Below are 20,885 nucleotides of genomic sequence, written 5' to 3'. Positions count from 1 at the left end.
CCATCCTTCCCGCCACGTCTGGTTTCTGCAGGACCTTGCGGATAGGCAGGTCTGTCATCACCACCACTGTAAAGCTTTGAAAATAATGGCGAAGTCTCCTTGCCGAGAACACCACTACTAAAGCTGCCTTCTCTAGGGCCTGATATCTTACCTTAGGCCCTTGCAATACTTTGCTTACAAAGTATATGAGCTTCTGCACTTGGTCCTGCTCCTGCACAAGGACCGAACTGATCGCCCGCTCCGTCACAATGAAGTACATGCAAAGTGGAGTACCTAGCTGCGGCTTGCACAACACTGAGGGACTGGCCAGGTACTCCTTCAACTTAAGGAACACCTCTTCGCACTTTCTGGTCCAGATGAACCTGGTGTTCCTCCTCAAACACTGGAAGTAAGGGTGACCATTGTCTCCTCCAGCTGATACAAATCTGGACAGAGCGGCCATCCGCCCTGTCAACTGCTGCACCTCCTTTACTAAGATTGGACTTCTCATCGCAAGGATTGCAACACATTTCTCAGGGTTCGTCTCTATCCCACGCTCCATGAGTAAGAAACCCAAGAATTTACATGCTTACACCCTGAATACGCACTTCTCGGGGTTCAGCTTCAACCTGTACTTAGCTATTGTCGTAAATAACTCTTCTAGATCAATCACATGCTAATCTTTCACCTACGAGGTCATCACCATGTCGTCCACATAGGCTTGCACATTTCGCCCTATCATGGGCGCGAGCACTCTGCCCATCAGCCTCTGGTAGGTGGCGCCTGTGTTCTTTAGCCCGAAGGACATCACTGTATAACAGTAGCAAGACAACTCTGTCATGAACGCTGTCTTGCACTTGTCCCTGGGGTGCATCTTGATCTGGTTGTACCCAGAAAAGCCATCCAGAAAACTGAGCATCTTGTAGCCCGAGGCACTTTCTACCAAGGCATCGATGCTTGGTAGAGGATAGGAGTCCTTTGGGCATGCTTTGTTGAGGTCGGTGAAGTCAACGCACATCCTTCACTTCCCGTTGGTCTTCTTCACCAAGACCACGTTGGCCAACCACTCAGGGTACTGGATCTCCCTTATGTGGCCGACGCTCAACTTTTTCGTCTCTTCTTTAATGACCTGCCGCCTCTCTTCATTGAACTTCCTTCTTCTCTGGCAGAAAGACCTGACCTTGGGGTCCATGGTGAGGCGGTGGAATAGGAAGTCTGGGTCTATGCCTGACATGTCTGAGGCAGACCATGCGAAGGCATCCAGATGCCGTGCTATGACCTCGGTGACTTGCCATGTTTGAACGTTCTACCCCCAATCTCCCTCTTCAGGACCTCTTCTGCTGGTTCGGGTCGCCTCTCCTGGGCGATCTCTGCTTCACTTGGTGCCCTGGTGGTAACCATGAACACTCCTCTCTTCGTCTTGAGGCTGTTCTCATAACATCTCTTAGCCTCTTTCTGATCTGACTTGATTGTAATCACCTTTCCTCCCAAGTCAGGCAGCTACATCTTCATGTGCCTTGTTGACGATACCGCCCTCAACTTGTTCAACGTAGGTCTACCCAACAGTATGTTATAAGCGGAGGGGGCGTTGACGACAAGGTACCTGATGTTCTCCGTACGGGACGCGGTACCATCTGTGAAGGTGGTCCTCAGCTACAAGTGTCCATGCACCTCCACCTGGTCTCTCGCGAAATCGTACAGACAACCAGTATAAGGCCTTAGCAGGTCAGGGGACAACTGCAGCTTGTTGAAAGTCGTCCAGAACATCACGTCTGCCGAGCTTCCTTGATCCACCAGTACACGGTGTACCTTCCTCCCAGCGGTTACTACTGAGATCACCACCGGGTCGTCGTGTGGGACGACATCCCGGAGGTCGGCCTTAGTGAAGACAAGGTCGACGTCAAGGGCGTCATCTGCCTCTTACACTTCTACCGACATCACTGCTTGTGCATACTTCTTCCGCTGAGAAGCGGTGCACCCTCCTCCTGAAAAACCTCCTGAAATGGTTTGGATTTCCCAATGCATGGGGATCTCGTGCCCTTGGTCACCCCCTGTTACCGCCACGTCCTTGGTACCCTATGTTTCCTGCAAGTAATCCCTCAGGAAGCCATTCTTCACCAACTCGTCCAGTTGGTGTCCCAACGCCAAACAATTGCATATGGGGTGGCCAAACGCTTGGTGGAACTCACACCAAGCGTTCTTGCTGGGCCCTAACTTCTTGTCGGTCTTTGCGGGTATCTTCAGTCTCTCTGCTATGTTGGGGATAGCGAGGAGGTCCTTTAATTCTACCATGAAGTCGTGCCTTGGTGGCACATTTTCCCTTGCATGCCCCCTGGTTTGGGGCTTCCTAAGTTGGTAGGGCTGCTACTACGCTGGGGTTTTCTTCTTTGTCGTTGCCTTGTGTACCTTCAGAGGTTGAGGTCGACTTGGTGCTCGTGGGCGCGTGGGAACAACACATGTGCGCTTTTCGCTGACCTGTCCTTTTGCGACAATGTGCGCCACCGCCTGATGCCTTATCTCTTCGAAGGTTCTGGGGCAGTTTCTGATGAGTGATTCGCTGAAAGGCCCTGACACAATGCCCTTCCTAAACGCGTGCACCATCATGGTCTCGTCCTTGAGGTTCAGCCTCATCACATGCACCCCAAAACGATTTGGAACTCCTCTAGGGACTCTCCCTGGTACTGTCTTACGTCAAAGAGATCGTAAGAAATGGGTGGGGGAGCCCGATTTGCGATATACTGCTCTCTGAACAACTTTGAAAGTTGCACGAACGACGTAACATGACCATCAGGGAGGCTGATAAACCAATCCATCGCCGTTTGCACCAGTGTGCTCATGAACAACTTGCATCGCACCGCGTCAGAGCTCCCCACCAGCATCATCTGCGTATGGAAGGCCGTGAGATGAGCCTTTAGGTCCTCCACCCCTGTGAAGGTATTTTTGGGCCCCACAAACGTGGCTGATATCACGACGTCCACGATCGCTTGCGAGAATAACATTGGGAATTCTCTGGGTGGTGTCGCAAGTTCCTGATCTTCCACCTCACGCTCCCCTGTCCGATCGCGCAAGTCCCTGCACAATTCCTCGTTGGCTCTCTACAACTCTTCATTCCTTGCCAGCGACGCAGCCAGATCTATCTGGATGCGTTCTTGATCTGCTCTTGATGCAACCATCGTTTCTTGGAGCGCCTGCATCGTTTCCATGATCTGTTGTAGGGTGAGGCTTTCGCCTCCATTCAGTGCAACGGATCCTTGCCTCGTGTTTCTCATCTTTCTTGATCTTTCTTGTTCTTGCGAATGGGACAGTGTTTTAAATTGTGCCCCACGGTGGGCTCCAAATGTTCCTGCCAGTTGACTCGATTGCCTTCGTACGTCTCACAATACTCCCACGCCCGATTCTCTGTGCCTTCGTTCGTGCCTTTCTCTCGATCTAACACCTGAAATCACAAAGACAAAGGGGCGCCCTAGAGGCCGTTTGCACTCCGACGCTCAAGTCAATCTTAGGGCCAGGAAACACAAATACTGTTAAGCGTAAAAGCTCTGTGTAAACTGTGTGTGTAAAGTTGCGCAAGTGAATAACATACCTTGTTAGGTTTTTACTACCCTTTATATAGTCTAGGGTTTCCGCTGTTTTCGCTACCCAAATTAGGATTTCTGAGGGTGTGCCCTAGAGACGCTATTACCCACTCTTAGTGCAATCTAACGCGTAAGGCTCATTTACTGGAGTGCAACCTCTGACGGGATGACCACCTGGGTACCAACTCGTGCACCTAATCTCTGGGGCCATCCGTTCTAGAAGTGTCCTAGCTGTTCACGTGCCATGCATGCAGCTCACCCCTAGAACGTGACCCTCACGGACTGTATCTCTTCCAGCGGCTCTTTACTTGTGCTACGCCTGAACGCGTCATCCACACCACATGCATGGACCCCTCATGATCTAGGCTTCTCCCTAACTGATAACGGGTGTGTGGTCTGGGACCCATCTCTCGTGGCCCAGCTCTGCTGTTTGAGTCACTGATGTTTGATCTCTCATCGCCCTCACTATACTACTGAGGACACATTAGCACATCCTGGTGATCGACACCTGACCACTCTTCGGCACCTTGGCTCATGTGCCTTGCGAGACATTGGCCCATGCCGCTCGTGGGACTCAGCTTACGTGCCCCCCTCATTACTAGCGGTCAACGACACCCGAGGACTGGTCGGTACAGAAGCACTAGTATATATTTCTATATATCTAATTCCTATACATTAGAACCTATATACTATTCATTAACTATCCTAGAGTTATAGTAATTAACAAAGTATGTGGCCCTAATATTTCTCACATAAATTCCCAAGGTAGAGGTTGATCATCCATAAAAAACTGGATTACAAAATAAGTTCAAATTAGTGTTCAAGTACATATACTTTTATTATAAAGAATAATTTAAATATTATTACTTGCTCCTAATCTTTTTGATTGCCTACCCTTATAATTGTAACCATCCAGTGCATAATGTAGTAGCCACACTCATAGCCTCCCGGTTATTTATTACACTACAATTCAATATAAATTAAAATTTAATATTGATATTTTGATAAATAATGAAGAGAGAAGACAAAAATTACAAACCTTTAGGTTCAACCATGTCCGCTTTTGATAATTTGCACTGGGTCGATCTTTGAGTATGCTATATCCATTCCATGCCCTGATTAATAGAAAAAAACCTTATTAGTAGACATTTAAGTATTATACGCATGTAAGTTCATAATGTAATTACACTTCAACTATTTGCTTGAGATGTGTGGTTGGTTTTTTGTGCAGTGAACAAAACAACACAACAATGTTATCATTTATAGATAACACAAGTAACTGCTAGTGACCACTACATCATCCATGAAAATAGCTAGTAAATATTTAAAACATGAAATACTAATAATTGAAATTACTCATTAATATAAGGGCAAAAATATATTTATTTGACCTCTCCAATCAAAATGTTGGTGATATATGACTGAGTTTCAACTTTCTTTGCTCCAATTGGATTAATGAAATACAGATCCAAGATTCTATAGACATCTTGATTCCCGTCATTAATAGAAACTCCAGACAAATACCTACAAGTAAATAGTTAAAGCATAATCAATAATTTAATATAATAAAGTAAATTGAAATATAGGTGGAAGATACTTACGTCATAAAAAATTGAATGATGGTTATATTGAACTCCTAGTTTCGAGATACGAACTCTAACACATATGACATGTATATGTATAGAGGGATCTCAATACTTTTACTAAAAAAAGTTTCATCCCATAGAACCTCCATTGGGTTTGTACCTATAGCCTTAGCAACCAATAATAAAGAGGCTATAGGATCGTCAGTGGTAACAAGAAGCTAATTTTGTGAACTTGCTTTCTGACGAGGTTGCTACAAAATAAAGAAAATTTGTATTAAATTAAATATAATACATAAATATAAATTAATATAATGAAATTAAATTCTTATTGGGGGTTATAGAATAACTTGAACGAGGTGTCTGGGCCAGGCTATGAATGTCTGAACTGCCTCAACCACAATAGTTACCTCATATGTAGGTAGAGGAACACGAACATTAACAACTCGTACTTTGTCCACCGTCACCTTCACCACCTCAGGGGGAGTGGCATGTTATGTAAGGTAGTAGAACCTTTAAAGAATTTTCCAATGGCCATAACCAGAGGAATGATGTCGTCGTCTAGAAGTAACTCACATTGGCTTATCTGGCCAATGACATCCCCTAAAGCTATAGGAGTTGCACAATTCCCCTTTCTGCTCCCGAGAATGGGAGCCATATACGACTGACACTACAAAAAATTATGTAAATAATGACAGTTTTAATACGTCAGTTATTAAAAACCGTCATAATTAACAGTATAATACGACATTTAAATAACCGTCACATTTCATATTTAAAATATGACATTTTCAACTGTCATTTTATACAACGTGCCTTATTTTTACTTTCACGTTTTTCTCCCTCCATCAGATTTACTTTAATTTTCCCCCTAAAAAAATTCATTTCCCACGCTTGTTCAGAGTTTCAATTTTTCAAAACCCGTTGATATCCTCTTCCCAAAATCTTTTGCTTCTTCCTCATTCCAAATCTCTAAATTTCTTTCTTCGTTTAACTAAGTCCTTACCCGCTTCACCATAACCCGTTTTTCGTCAACCTCTTCTCACGCGCCACATCAATGCTCAACCAGGTCTTTGTTCTCTCCCTTTATTCCCAATTGAATTGCACGATTCTATTTTTGTTCAATTCAATTTCATTTCGTTTGTTCTTATTCCAATCAGGCACTTCTTCGGTCAAAAAGAGGATCGAAGATGTCGTGCGAATTGCTAACGACCACGAGCGAGAGGAGATTCAGACCTATCTCAAGGTATCTTAGATTTTTTCCTTGCATTCAACGATATCAATCAAATCCATTTATATAACATATCAACTTTTAAATGAACACATACATATGTGGAAGCTGTTAATTTTTACAGTGATTGAGAAAATACCATAGGCAAAAAATTTTGGTCACTTGAAGTCTTTGCATTAGCTATGTCTTGATTCAATTCTTCCACCTTTTGCTTTAACTCTTAGATATACTCTGACGCTTCTATTATGATTGAGGTTTTGTTTAGCTGCCACCACCCATCAAAAGAACCAGAACTATCAGGTAATTCACCATCTCAAAGCACACCATGTAATTGATAACAAGTATGTGCTTCAATCGAAATAATCATAACAAACGCATTACATAGAAGACAATGCAGATAGCACAAACTGTGTGGAAGATTAAGTAACTAAGGTATTGAAGAATCCTTGGTATTCAACAACAGATAAAGAATGGAGGTTGTCCCTTTAGTTCTTTATTTTCTTGCAGGATGGAAAAATAGAAGCAGAGGTCAAGCTCACAGGAATTCTCTGCTTAGGAGAATTACAACCAGGTGAAGTTCTGGCTTTGCATAGATTTAGTTCTGACTTTAATATACATAATCTGGTACATGTTCCATAGCACTGAATATATGTGGTATTGAGTTGTAGGGTCAAACCAGAGGTAGATTCTCTGTTCTCTGTCACCTTTGCCTCTTGTGAACACATTTGTTCTGGCTTTAATTGGAGATTTAGATGGAAAATCATGGTTGGCAACTATGGATTTGTATTGTACTTCTCAGAGTGTGATCAAACCTTGTAAGCCTATGAACTTAGTTCGTTCATATGCTTCAGTTGTGCGGTTGAATGGTGGAATTTATGTTTTTGGTGGTGGAAATGGTTATATTTGGTATGACACAAGTATGAGTAGCTGTGCTTTTCAATTAGTTATATTTTGGAATGAGATGAAGTTTTGACAACCCTTTTATCTTCTATCTGTGCAGTTGAATCATACAACCCTGTTCATGATAACTGGACCATGCACCCTTCTTTGAACCAGAAGAAAGGAAGCTTGTCTGGTACTGCTTTAGATTGAAAAAAAATTTGTTGTCGGTGGCGGCAATGGAGTTGATTGCTTTTCAGATGTTGAGATGCTTGATTTAGATAATTGAGGGTGGATCCCTACACGCTCAATGCTAAAAAAGGTAAAATGGACAATTAAATGGTCAATATCATGTGACTTCATCAACAATTCTGGATTTCACTCTTATTTGTAAGATTTAATTACCTAATTCATCATAATCAAGGAAAGTGGTTAATTTTGTTGATATCATAAGTTTGTCCTAATATCATTGTTTTGAGAGACAACATATGGTGCTTATGATACTCCCTATCATTTTTTACCTTTTAGCAGTACTGCCAAAATGGACAGACTATAATCTATACAAATTATTTTGCTAAGCATCCCTTTGATGGTTTATTTTAGCACTCCATGACCCCTTTCTTTCACTTTTTGTTGCAATTGTATATTGCGGGCGTATTAATTTTTGTGAATATTAACTGCAGACAATGACAACTTTCATGCCGCCTCCACCAGCACTACATTTCTTGTATTTCATCCTCAAGACAACAATATTATTGCCATTGGCATGGATGACTCTTCCATACAAATCTATAATGTTCAAACCGTATATTGTGACGGTTATAAACGCCAGTTTATACAAAAATAACCGTCACAATATACACCTTTTTTTGTAGTGTGAGTAGAAACTTGCTGTGATAGAAACTCCTGCCGCAATGACCGATTCTTCTCCTCAAATTCTATGCACATTTGCTCACTTTGCTGGTCAAAATTATATTACATCTTTTGACTTAAATCCTGCATTATTTGTTGTCGTACTTTATTCACCATTTCTTTGCTAGGCTCTGTGGAGGATGAATTCAGTGGTGCAACTCCAAAGAATTTTCAATTGAAACCCCTTCTCCTGCTGCAACCACACGATCAGGGAGCTCAGGTCATCCAATAACTTCATGTAGGATATCTTGACAACTATAAGGTACAAAGTTACCTTAGGTTCTTTACTCAACCACAAAATCCTGCAAAAGTCCAAAATTATATATGTTTTTCATATAATTAATACTTTAAAATAGATGGAAAACTATATGAAACTAACTTAAATTTTTTCTGAGAGCATTTGTGATTTCTCAAAATTATATGTACTTGATTTTTTCATTCGGGTCATCTTCCATTTTTGGTGGTGGGTAGGTAGAGATGGAGGTTCACTGGCCCTTGTATAATTTTTAGAAGTAGTCTCCTATTTTGATTTCTTCTTCTCATTTACCAAAGATTGTTCAAGCTTACGATAAACCATACAAGATAGTAGGTGCGAGGTCACATTCTTGGATGCTATGTTTTGAGCTCTTTTCCCAACACCATGTGAGAAATGGAATAAACAAAATGAATCAAATAATATTAAATATTAGTGTTATGATCAAATAAATAAAATAATTAATTAATTTCACTTACCGTCCTGCTCAGATTCATGAGTTTTAACGAAAACAAGCCACATCTTCTCATTAATATTGCAATACCTTAAACAAGGATTTTGGCCTTTAAAAGGTACAAAAACAAATTTCGACGTCAATTGTGACTTAAACTGGCGAAATTTAATGGTGACCGAAGATAGAACCTTAGATCTTAGACTCTCAACATTAAGGATATCAAAATGTGTCTGCAACAAAATACCATAACCTTAAAATTGATTAATTAGTATTAAAAAAATATATGATAACAATAATAATGTATACATTACCAGGATATCCTCCCAGATCATGGTCTAGCCAAACTTAAGCACATGATCCCACGAAGGTATTAATATGGAGATCTTCTCACGAGCAATGACTTTAAGATAATTGTTGAACATATGAGCATTAGGACAAGAAGCCACCACAGTGCTAACGTTAATGGTGATTGGTGTCTTGTCACCACTAGCACGTCTCAATGAGAGACGCCTGAGTCTAGTAGGTCCTCTGGTTGATCTATCGGAAGGGTGGTGATGAGGACCTAGAAGAGAGTGCGCCCATTGACAAAGCCCAGCCTTCTAGGAGGATGACTAGGAGCATTACTAAAGACACAAGGCTAGGTTAGGATTAATCTCTAACTAATGCTTCAACGCCTAGCTTGCCCCAGAGGATCACGAGGAGTAGAGCATAAGCCTTGGGGAGCTGAACATCAGCTAATGTCTTTATTTGTAATTTCAGTAGAATAGGTTTCCTTTAGCATAATATGGGGTGCGCTTATCACTTGAGCTTGAGCATAGCCTTTAGGGTAGGATTTTGACCTAACTTCTAGAAGTTTAGGTTTGTGGTGCGACATTGACTTGGTCAATGCTAAGGCTGCACCTTTCTTTTAACTTTTCCCATCCTACCGTTGCTTCTTGTTTTCAAAGGCACCATCGCCTATAAATAGGGTGCCATACTCCTTGTATTTGCATGTTGAATTATATAGAAGAAGGAAAAATCTGCACAAATTGTGTGAGGCTAGTTTTCTCTAAGCATTAGGTCTTATCTTAAGTGAGTTGAGAGCTCTCAAGTGGCGGCCCTCTACACCCATCTTGAGAAACCACACTCCAAGTGGCATGTCCAACTCTCTTCCCTCACCATAAGCATTCTTCCTTCATCTCTTATACCTTTTCCATACACCACTTATCTTTTATGCTTCCTATATTTGTTTAGCTTCATCTTTTCCATTCGGTTTCCTTCATGTTATCATGTTTCCTTTCGTGTCTTTTACATTTCACACCATACCTCATTCTCACCTTATAATGTGTTTTTCCTTTTTCCTTTGGAAGTGAACCTTCACACTTACTTAACCACTTGGTTAAGTTCATGTCCAGTGGGAATCTTCCCTAGGTCTAATCATATAATTGTTAAAAATCTCAATCATAAGTAAAGTGTCACCTTTAAAATGGAACCATCTAAAATCAACTCACGTCATGTGGTATTCAGAGCAAGGTTGTTTTATGCTTATTTGCTTTGAGTTGATTTTCAACACTTTACTTTCTTGCACCTTTAAATTATTGCCTTTACATTCAAGCAATTTTAAATTCAGCCTTTACTTTCTTGCCTTTTACATTTCGACATTCTTTTTGTTCATTAGCTTTCAATTCGCTTTTGAATGTTATCTTGTGTCCATTTTTGTTCTTACCTCTTTTGTTTGAGTCATATGTTCTTAGTGTTTCTAGGAGTCCTTATTTGCTTATACTTATTTTGCTTTTAATTGTGAAGGTATAAAAGGAACTAGAAATTTGTTTAAGTGGAAGTAGATTTAGTTCCAAACATAGATTTCAAGTGTTCATTTAGTTTGAATCCCAAACCTTTTTGTGACAATTGGAAGTGAAAAAAAATATGCATGACAAGAATATGGACTTCTTAATTCCATAAACTATAAACAAGGATATAAAAAAAGAAGAAGAGCAAGTTGCGCAATATCATTTCCCTTTTTCTTGACAAAACCAACATTTCTAAAAAGTGGATTCATTTTATTTGGCAAATTGATTTCAACATTGTGAAATTTGATCCTTTTGCTTTTACAATTTCTAGCAAGATTAAAACTTCATTGTTAAAGGTTAAGTAAGTATCTTTGAGTCTTTTTTTGTGCTTTTGTTGCTTGTCTCCTTTTAAAAAGTTTTGTCATCATCTCTTTTTACAACTTGGTTTAGCTTCCTTGTTTTATGCTTTTCTTGTTTGTCATTTAAATTTTTTTTTAGTTTTTGTTGTGGTTCTTTTGGGATCAAGTGCTAAGGGCTTTGTCCTTTGTCATTTGAGAGCTTGCAACCCAAGATAGACCTTTGTTGAGAGAAAATTTCTTTTTGAGTGCTTTATTATTTTCTCCTCTTTGCTACACAACCAAGTGACACAAGTGAGGAAATGGTTATTAACTTTTCTTTCACTAATTGTTTATTCTCTTTGTGCAATTTTTATGACTTTTCTTTCTTCAGGGGAATCATCCAAACCTCAATCTCCCCAAAAGGTTTTTTCTTATAGGTGAGCTTGCGGCAACCAAAAGATCTTTAGCCCAAAAAGAGGAAGAAATGCAACAATTGGAGGAGAGACTTCAAAGACTTGAAATGACACAAGAAAGGCAACCAAGAGGAAGGAGGTGGGAGCAAATGAGAGCTTCAAGGAGCTACAACCATTTTGGCAGCCAAGAGGAAGATGAAGATTGGAGAATTCACCAATATGATGAAAGGCGCCACCAACACCATCCTTCTAAAATTTCTTTTCCCTATGTAAAATTGCCTAACTTTAGTGGGGAAAGTGACCCAATATTTACTTAGGATGGGAGGCTAAGGTTGATCAAAATTTCAATGTGTATGAGGTCCAAGAGGACCAAAAGGTAAACAAAAGGCCAGCCGTGGTCTCTTGGTATTATTTGGAAGAATGCATGCGCGTGCGGTTTGTTCCTTCTCATTATAGGAAAGAACTCTTGTTGAATCTCCAACGACTTCAACAAGGACCTAAGACTGTAGATGAGTACTATAAAGATCTAGAAACTACTTTGACTAAGATAGATATGCATGAAAATAAGGAGTCAAAGACAACTAGATTTGTCAATGGTTTAAGAAGAGAAATACAAGATGTGGTAGAATTATATAAGTATTCCTCTTTGGAAAAGTTGGTTCACCTAGCCATCAAGGTTGAATCACAATTTTTAAAGAAAACACATTTCAAAACTACTCACAATGATGACTTGTACACATCATCATGGAAGGATAAAAATCAAACTTCTTAAAAAACGTTTCCTTCCAATTTTTTAAAAGATTCCACTTACAAACCTAGAGTTTCTAAACCCTCAACTTCTACACCTAAGTCATCCACCAAAACCTCTAGTAAAAAATGTTTTAAATATCTAGGTTTTGGGCATATTGCAACCAATTGTCATTCTAAAAGAAACATGATGGTTAAGGGTGGGGGAAGGGTTGTCATGAGTGAGGCGCATGCTTGGCCAAGTTCAAAGGCCTTTTGATGAAAGTCAAAGAGAATTTTTTTTTCATACAAGGTGCCTCATTAATGACAATTTGTGTTCCTTAATTGTAGATGGGGGTAGTTGTACAAATGTGGCAAGCACAAGAGTGGTGGACAAGCATGGGTTACCCACCATCTCTCATGCAAATCCCTACAAGCTCCAATGGCTTAGTGAAGAGGGGGAAATAATAGTAAATAAATAAGTCCTCATAGCCTTCTCAATTGGTAAATACAAGGATGAGGTCTTGTGTGATGTTGTACCTATGGAAGCCACACACATTCTTTTAGGTAGGCCATGGCAATTTTATAGGAAAACTTTACATGATGACCTTACCAACAAAATCTCTTTTACCTTCTTTGGGCATAAGGTCACACTAAAATCTCTCTCACCAAAATAGGTCCATGAGGACCAAGTCAAAATGAAAGAAAAGAGAGAAAATGAAAAAGAAAAAAAGAGTTCTAAGAGAAGCCTTCTCATTTCTTCAAAAGAGGTTAAAAAGGTAATGCTTTCTCAAAAAGATATCTTCATAGCTTATCCAAAGAAAATCCTTAAGAGTGAGTCGACGATAGATAGTCCTATGTGCTTGGACCCTTTGGTAAAAGAGTTTGAAGATGTGTTCCATGATCCCCCTAAAGGATTACCTCCTCTAAGGGGAATTGAGCACCAAATTGACTTCATACCCGGGGTTTCTTTACCAAATAGACCAACATATAGGACTAATCCAACCAAGACCTAGGAAATTCAACACCAAGTGAAGGTATTAATAGCTAAGGGTTGGGTCCAAGATAGCATGAGTCCCTGTGCTATGCCTGTGATTCTTGTCCCTAAAAAGGATAGGAGTTGGAGGATGTGTATGGATTGTCGTGTCATAAACAATATCACCATTAACTATAGGTATCCCATCCCTAGGTTAGATGACTTGTTGGATGAGTTACATGGGTCTCAAATCTTCCCCAAAATTGATCTTAAGAGTAGTTATAATCAAATCTGGATTAAATCAGGAGATGTTATCTAGAGGACCATAAGAAGCATGTTAGACAAGTCTTAGAAACCCTTAGGAAGGAAAAATTGTATGCTAATTCGGAAAAAATGTGTGTTTGCAATACATCACATAGACTTCCTAGGGTTTGTTGTGAGTTCAAAGGGGGTGCATGTGGATGAAGAAAAGGTTGTAACAATTAGACATTGGCCAACACCCACCAATGTTAGTGAGGTACGGAGCTTTCATGGCCTTGCTAGTTTTTATAGGAGGTTTGTGAAAGACTTTAGTGTTGGGTTTATTAGTGTCAAAGTTCGGGGGGGGAGGGGGGGGGGGGGGTGAATTGAGCTTTTAAAATTTCAAACAAATTCTTGTTTTTCACAAAATAGAGTAAAATAATCGATTTATTTTGGAAAAAAGAGATTTATTTTTCTACTTACTTCATCAAGACAACATCTCAGTTATATGATATTCAGATATTTAGAGTATTTAACAGCAGGCAATGTATCACATTAATATGCACAGATGAAAAACAGACTGTTGAATCAAGAAACGTTTTTCGAATATCAAACCACACACTTGAATGAATCGTGTCAATTGATAGACTTAATTTTTACAAAATAATGTACTTCAATTATCTCCAAATTAGTCACTTAGATTTCAACAAGATATTTAGATTGGTTTTCCAGAAATCAAGAACAGTAAGAATTGACCCAAAAAGAACAGATTCAATTTTAATTGAACAAGTTTATTTTCTGTCAGATCAACACACGAAACAGTAAATGAGTGTAGACATTAAGGGAGATTGAACACCACAAGATTATACTGGTTCACTCAAATGAGCTACATCCAGTCTCACCCTTTCCCAAGGTGAAATCCACTAAAAATATAACATAAAACAATTATACAACCTAATGTTCTTGAAACCTACAAGAACATGACATACCTAGCTGAAAAACACTATTTCAGCACACCCAACACTTCAAGAAACACTATCAAGAAGTGTCTTACAACCACAATTACAAATAATAGAAAGATGAAATTGAATACACCTGGAAGGAGAATGTAGAATCCAGAAAAGACCAGTAGAACAGATTGCAAAACCAGTGACAACACCTCCTACCAAACTTAGGACTAACAAGAACAAACACACATTTTTCTTTTGAAAAAATCTTCCAAGAACACATGAAAATTCTTTTCAATTCACTAAAATTCTTAATCTCTGTTTCAAACTCGTTTTCTCAACACTTGATTTAGTGAGATATGACTCTCTTTATATAGGAAATGATTTATAACAGATTTTCAAAAAACAGTTTAAAAAGCTGTTATAAAAAGAACAGATTGAAATTATAATGAATAGATTTATTTTCAAAAAGGAAAAGAGAGATTTTAAACTGTTGCAACTCAGTCATTTTGATAGCATAAAAAGGCTGAGCCAAGTTACTTGGTGCAAAAAACAAGTTATCAAAAACTTTTAAAAAACAAGGCACCAGTTAAAAAGATTCTATTCATTTGAGAAACAACAAATTCATTTTCTGTGCAGTAAAACATATTTTGGGAAAAAACATGAGAAAAATATTTGGAAAACATTGTGCTTGATCTTATCACCTTGATAATGTTTATGAGGTGGGTCACGATGCAAAAAGCTACCTTAAACACAATCTAACCTATATACAAGACTACCCAAGAACAAATTTACAAGTTTCAAAGCAAGGCACACACTTTGCTACATCAAACACATTGACTTGAAGGAGCCACATCCATCTTCTACATTTAGTACCATTTCTGCACCTCTCAATGCCATAGTAAAGAAGGATGTGGTGTTTAAATGGGGCCAAGAACAAGAAAAAAGTTTTGGAACTTTGAAAGATAAATTGACCAAGGCCTCCATTTTAGCACTTCCCAACTTTACTAAAACATTTGAAATTGAATGTGATGCCTCCAACATAGGCATTGGGACTATCCTACTTCAAAAGGGTCACCACATAGCTTATTTTAGTGAGAAACTCAAGGGGAGTCATCTCAATTACTCAACCTATGATAAGGAACTTTATGCTCTTGTGAGAGCCTTGCAAAATTGGCAACACTACGTTTTCCCAAAGGAATTTGTGATACATAGTGATCATGAATCTCTTAAATTTTTGAAAGGCCTAAACAAGCTCGACAAGAGACATGCCAAATGGGTAGAGTTCATTGAGCAATTTCCTTATGTGATCAAACATAAGCAAGGTAAAGCTAATGTAGTTGCAAATGCTCTTTCAAGAAGGCACACCTTGCTAAATGTTTTGGATTCTAAATACTTGGGCTTTGATCACATAAAGGAAATCTATAAAGATGACCTTGATTTTTCTCACATCTATCAAGAGTGCTCAAAGGGAGGACACAAAGACTTTTTCATACATGATGGTTTTCTCTTTAAAGGGAAAAGACTTTGTGTCCCTCAAGGGTCTTTGAGGCAATCTCTTGTTAGAGAGGCACATAAGGGTGGCCTTATGGGACATTTTGGGGCAGTCAAAACCTTTGATACATTGCATGAGCATTTCTTTTAGCCTCACATGCGCAAATCTGTACATAGCTTCTGTGATAAATGCATAGCATGTAGGAAGGCTAAGTCTAAGGTGCAACCCCATGGCTTATATACCCCTCTTCCCATCCCGAACATGCCTTAAGTAGACAACTCTATGAATTTCATTTTAGGTCTTCCCAGACATCTAAGGGTATGGACTTTATCTTTGTGGTGGTGGATCGCTTTTCAAAAATGGCTGATTTTATACCATGCTACAAAGTAAATGATGCTTGTTATATTGCAAATCTTTTCTTCAAGGAATTTGTTCGATTGCATGGGCTGCTTAGAAGTATAGTATCTAATAGAGACTCTAAGTTCTTGATGTGAGTTGATTTTAGGATTGTTCATTTTTGGTGTGACAGTTTACTTAGATCGAGATTTTAGGAATTTAAGAGTGAAAACCTTAGGAAAATCCCCATTGGACATTAACTTAACCAAGTGGTTAAGTAGGTGTGAAGGTACATTTCACAAAGGCAAAGATCAAAAGACAAGATAGGGTGAAAATGGATGCAAAACTCAATTGATAAGACAAAAACCGAGAGCAATACAATGAAGGAAACAAAGACAATGAACACAAAATGGAAGGCGAAAATGAAGGAGAATGGAAGAAGGAAACTTATGGAAAATGAGAGTGATGTTCACGCCACTTGATGGGTGGTAACCATCAAGATGAGTGGAAGGCCACCACTTGAGAGCTTCATTCTCATCAAGATAAGACCAAGGGAGAGGAGATAACACTCACTCAAGTTTAAACGCTAATGTTGTGCAGAGTAACTCTTGTTCTTTTAATTTCAACTTGAAAAATACACTAGGTAGACCTCCTATTTATAGGTGAAGAAGCCTTGGAGAACAAGCTAAAGGGGTAGGATGGCAAAAGGGAAAAAATGGGCAGCCTTAGGGTTTGACTAAGTCAAACCCGCATCCTAGGCTTGTCCTTCTAGAAACTAGGTCAAAATGCCTTCCAAAAGGGCTAGGAACAAGCTAAAATGCTACCCACACCCCCTATTATGCTAAAGGTACCTTATTATAGCCTATATTTGCTATTTTGACCCCCAAAGTGAGCCCAAATTATTTAAAACTTGTTTTATTCTTAGAAGACCAGTAGGAAGAACTTGAGATGCTCTGGTCTTTGTCCATTTCTCCCTCTGGTGAGGTCTTGACTTGAATGTTGAGATGACCTTTCATAGTGTGCATCCTTGGTCATCTTCTTGTTGTCTTGGTTTGTATCAGTTCTTGAGTCACTTATGGAAGACATTGTGGGGAAAACTTGACACTAGACTCTTGTTTTCTACTACTTGCCACCCCCAAACTGATGCTCAGACAGAGGTGGTCAATAAGACTTTGGCTCAAATGTTGAGATGCCTTATTTTAGGGAACCCAAGGGTGTGGGAAAACTTGATTCCTCACATTGAGTTTGCCTATAATTGGGTAGTTAATTCTACTACTTCTCACACCCATTTTGAGGTAGTGTACATGTTTAATCCCCTCACACCCCTTTTAAGGACATTGTCATAGATGCATTCCATGTTTAAAAGCTAAGTCAAAGACAATGCCTCATGGACTCTACACGCCTTTACCTTTTGTAAGTGCTCATTGGGAAGACATAAGCATATATTTCATATTAGGACTTCCTAGGACACAAAGAGGATTTGATTCCATCTTTGTTGTAGTGGATAGGTTTAACAAGATGACTCATTTTATACCCTTCCACATAGTGGATGATGCTAACAACATCTCTAGGTTCTTCTTTAGAGAAGTGGTAAGACTACATGGTTTTCCTAAGACCATAATATCATATAGAGATCCTAAATTTGTGGGCCATTTCTGGAGAACTCTTTGGGAAAGGCTAGGATCTAAGTTGAACTTTTCAACTTCCTGTCATCCTCAAACGGATGGACAAACTGAAGTTGTTAATAAATCTCTTTCCACTATGCTTAGGTCAATCATGAAGGGAAATCACAAATCTTGGGATGAGTACCTTCCTCATATTGAGTTTACATATTATAGAGTAGTTCATAAAACTACTAATATTTCTCCATTTGAGGCTGTGAATGTATTTAATCCTCTTACTCCCTTGGATTTGTTACCTTTACCTAATCCACAAGAATTTGTGCATAAGGAAGGAGTAACAAAAGCCGAATTTGTAAAGAAAATGCTTGAGAGGATTGAAAATCAAATACAACAACAAACAAAGAAATACTCAAAATATAGTAATAAGGGGAAGAGAGAGATACTTTTTGAAGAGGGAGACTAGGTTTTGCTTCACCTAAGAAAAGATAGATTCCTTAATCAGAGGAAGTCTAAGCTTAGTCCACGAGGAGATGGTCCTTTCCAAGTCCTCAAAAGAATCAACAATAAGGCATATCAAATTGACCTGCCTGAAGAAAACGGGGTACATACTTCCTTTAATGTTATGGATCTAACACCTTTTGCAGGTAGTGAAGATGAAGAGGCAGAAACATGTGATTTGAGGACAAATCCTCTTCAAGAGGGAGGGTATGATGGAAGAAGGCCAAGCTCAGGCCCAACTACTAGGTCCATGACAAGGAAGATACAAGAAGACTGAGACTCTGCTACTGATGGCAGAGAAACATTCCTATACATGTTTAAAAATGGCATAAACCTAGTGTAGAGTAGAATTTATTTTCTTGTCAAAAGTAGAATATGAATTTTACTTGTAATTTTTCTTAATAATAATTAGGGTTGGATTAGGCACCTAAAAACCAACCTAGGTTAAATTAGGATTTCTAAAAAACTCCTAAATTAGCCTGGGCTGGTCATATGTTGAACATGAGAGCTTTGATGTTTTCAAATCCATGATGAAGCTTGAAGCTATGCTGCTTTTTGGTTTGGGTTTAGTATAGGGTGTTTGGAATCTTTGTAAGATCATTCCTAGTTCCTTGTACAAGCTTGCTCAAATCTGTTTTGTATAAAGAAAAGTGTTTTTCTAAGCAAAGAGAAAAACAACCAGTTGAATTATCGAAATAATCGGTTGTTTGTCACTTGACTTGTTTAAAGGTTTTAAAACTATTTTTGACTTGGTTAAGTAACTGCCTAACCAATTCAATTGGTTAAAATGTCTTTTCAACCGGTTGATTGTGACATTTCATAATAGCTTTTTGAAAACCTGTTAATCTGTTTTAGATGTGAATCAAAACTGTTTTGGCTAATAAATGTCTGGACTGAGGCAAGTACCTAGGCAATGGTATTAAAGGCTAAGCAATTTTTTTCTATCTTAAGGGTATGAAAGAGGCATGACAGATAAGACTCTCTTCATTAAGAAAAAAAAGGATGACATTATTCTAGTACAAGTCTATGTAAATGACATCATCTTCAATTCAATTAATGGAGCTTTGTGTGAAGAATTTGTGAATGCCATGAAAAGTGATTTTGAAATGTCTATGATAGGAGACCTCAACTATTTCCTAGGACTTAAAGTGAAACAATTAAAGGATGAACATTTTAGCTATCAAACCAAGTAGTGTAAGGATTTGCTGAAAAAAATGCAAATCAGTGAGCACTCCAATGTCAACAAGTTGTCACCTAGATCAGGATTTTGTTGGAAAGTTAGTTAATCAAACCAAGTATAGAGGGTTGATTTGCCCACTCTTATACCTAACTATAAGTAGACCAGACATTATGTTTGTTGTGTACATGTGTGCACGATTTCAATCAGCTCCAAAGGGGTCACATTTCAATGTTGCCAAGAGAATTTTGAAGTATCTGCAGGGAACTAAAGCAGTTGGTTTGTGGTATCCTTGCAATGTTTCTTTAAATTTGATTGGCTATTCCGACTCAGATTTTGCAAGTTGTATGGTAGATAGGAAAATTACAAATGGAACTTGTCATCTACTTAGATCAAGTTTAATCTCATGGCATTGCAAGAAGCAGACATGTATGACTTTGACTACAACAAAAGTTGAGTACATAGTTGCAGGGAATTGTTGTGCATAGACCTTATGGTTGAAGCAACATCTAAGTGATTTTAGGATAATCTTGAATAAAATTCCTTTATTCTATGGTAATACTAGTGTTATAAACTTGACTAAAAGTTCTATCATGCATTCATGCACAAAGCATATTGAGATTAGACATTATTTTCTTCGTGGACATATTTCAAATGGCAATTGTGAAATAAAATTCATTGGAACATAAAAACAAATTAGTTGATTTGTTCACTAAACCATTTGCACGAGATAAGATGAATTATCTTAGAACTGAATTAAGCATAATTAGCTTAAGTAACGATTCTTAATGAAAAATTAATTGATTAAAATAATTGTCAATTGATTCTTTTTTCATGACCCAGTTAATTCGTTCTCTTCTATTTTGTTTTGTATTTCTGTAATTGTTGGTAGCGGTTTCTTGGCGTATCTTTCTACTGCAACAAGGGGTTGTAGTGTGGTGTTTTTGGTTCTTGTAGTGTTGCAATAACAAGTTGTAATTATTTTGTAAAGAAATTGTTTTTGGTTTAGTGAAATTCACCTTGGTGTAAGGTGGGATTGAATATAGCTCGATTATGAGTGAACCAATATAAAATTCTTGGTGTCTTTTTCTATGTTCCTTAATCTTTGCGTTATAAATCTGCATAGAAATTTGTCCTGGTATAATCAATTTGTTATTTTACAAAAATAATCTATTGTTTTTGTTCTTTGCAAACTTGAACTAATTATCTGTAAAAACTGAAATAAATGTGATAATTATTTTTGGTTATTACATTGAATATTAGTTTATTTTGTTGCAATCTGTACTGATTACTGATTAACAAAATTAATTGAATCAAAACCAGTTTAATAAGTTTTCATTGATTATGATACAATCAATTGTTTTCTTAAAGAACTGATTGATTTTCCTGAAATATGTAACTATCATAATGGGTAAATTCTATGAGTGCAAAAATGGTTTCACTTCAAAACGCAAAAACCCAAGGCACACATGGCTTGAAAAC

The 20,885-nt window shown here is 38.4% G+C and overlaps 1 protein-coding gene across 15 annotated transcripts; it reads left to right on the top strand.

The window, feature by feature from the left end:
• The first annotated feature begins 6,016 nt into the window (after window positions 1-6,016).
• LOC150027922 (diamine oxidase [copper-containing] 1, peroxisomal-like) lies at window positions 6,017-8,041 on the top strand. Of its 15 annotated transcripts, none has more exons than XM_090301675.1 (8): window positions 6,017-6,206; window positions 6,298-6,383; window positions 6,634-6,668; window positions 6,876-6,939; window positions 7,037-7,049; window positions 7,168-7,183; window positions 7,369-7,569; window positions 7,931-8,041. In XM_090301675.1, exons 1-7 carry the CDS (start codon window positions 6,195-6,197, stop codon window positions 7,458-7,460), a joined length of 318 nt encoding a protein of 105 aa, XP_090157801.1. In that variant the 5' UTR covers window positions 6,017-6,194; the 3' UTR covers window positions 7,461-7,569; window positions 7,931-8,041. The 15 variants fall into 15 exon arrangements, 9 of the variants coding, with proteins under 9 accessions (XP_090157801.1, XP_090157797.1, XP_090157800.1 ...); XM_090301671.1 differs by having other exon boundaries at window positions 7,168-7,285; XM_090301674.1 differs by lacking the exon at window positions 7,931-8,041 and having other exon boundaries at window positions 7,168-7,274; window positions 7,369-7,432.
• The last annotated feature ends 12,844 nt before the right edge of the window (window positions 8,042-20,885 follow it).

This window comes from Phaseolus vulgaris, chromosome 4 (assembly GCF_051622355.1).
Source record: "Phaseolus vulgaris cultivar YP4 chromosome 4, ASM5162235v1, whole genome shotgun sequence".
Taxonomy (NCBI): Eukaryota; Viridiplantae; Streptophyta; class Magnoliopsida; order Fabales; family Fabaceae; genus Phaseolus; species Phaseolus vulgaris.
The sequence above is the reverse complement of the archived record's forward strand: the minus strand, read 5'-3'. Positions and strand labels throughout refer to the sequence as shown.

What these genes read in the sequence shown, in the direction of transcription:
- LOC150027922 (XM_090301671.1), top strand. An exon ending in AGATTCAGACCTATCTCAAG is followed by an intron (nt 6,384 to 6,633) that starts GTATCTTAGATT and finishes GGTTTTGTTTAG; the next exon opens with CTGCCACCACCCATCAAAAG. An exon ending in AAAAGAACCAGAACTATCAG is followed by an intron (nt 6,669 to 6,875) that starts GTAATTCACCAT and finishes ATTTTCTTGCAG; the next exon opens with GATGGAAAAATAGAAGCAGA.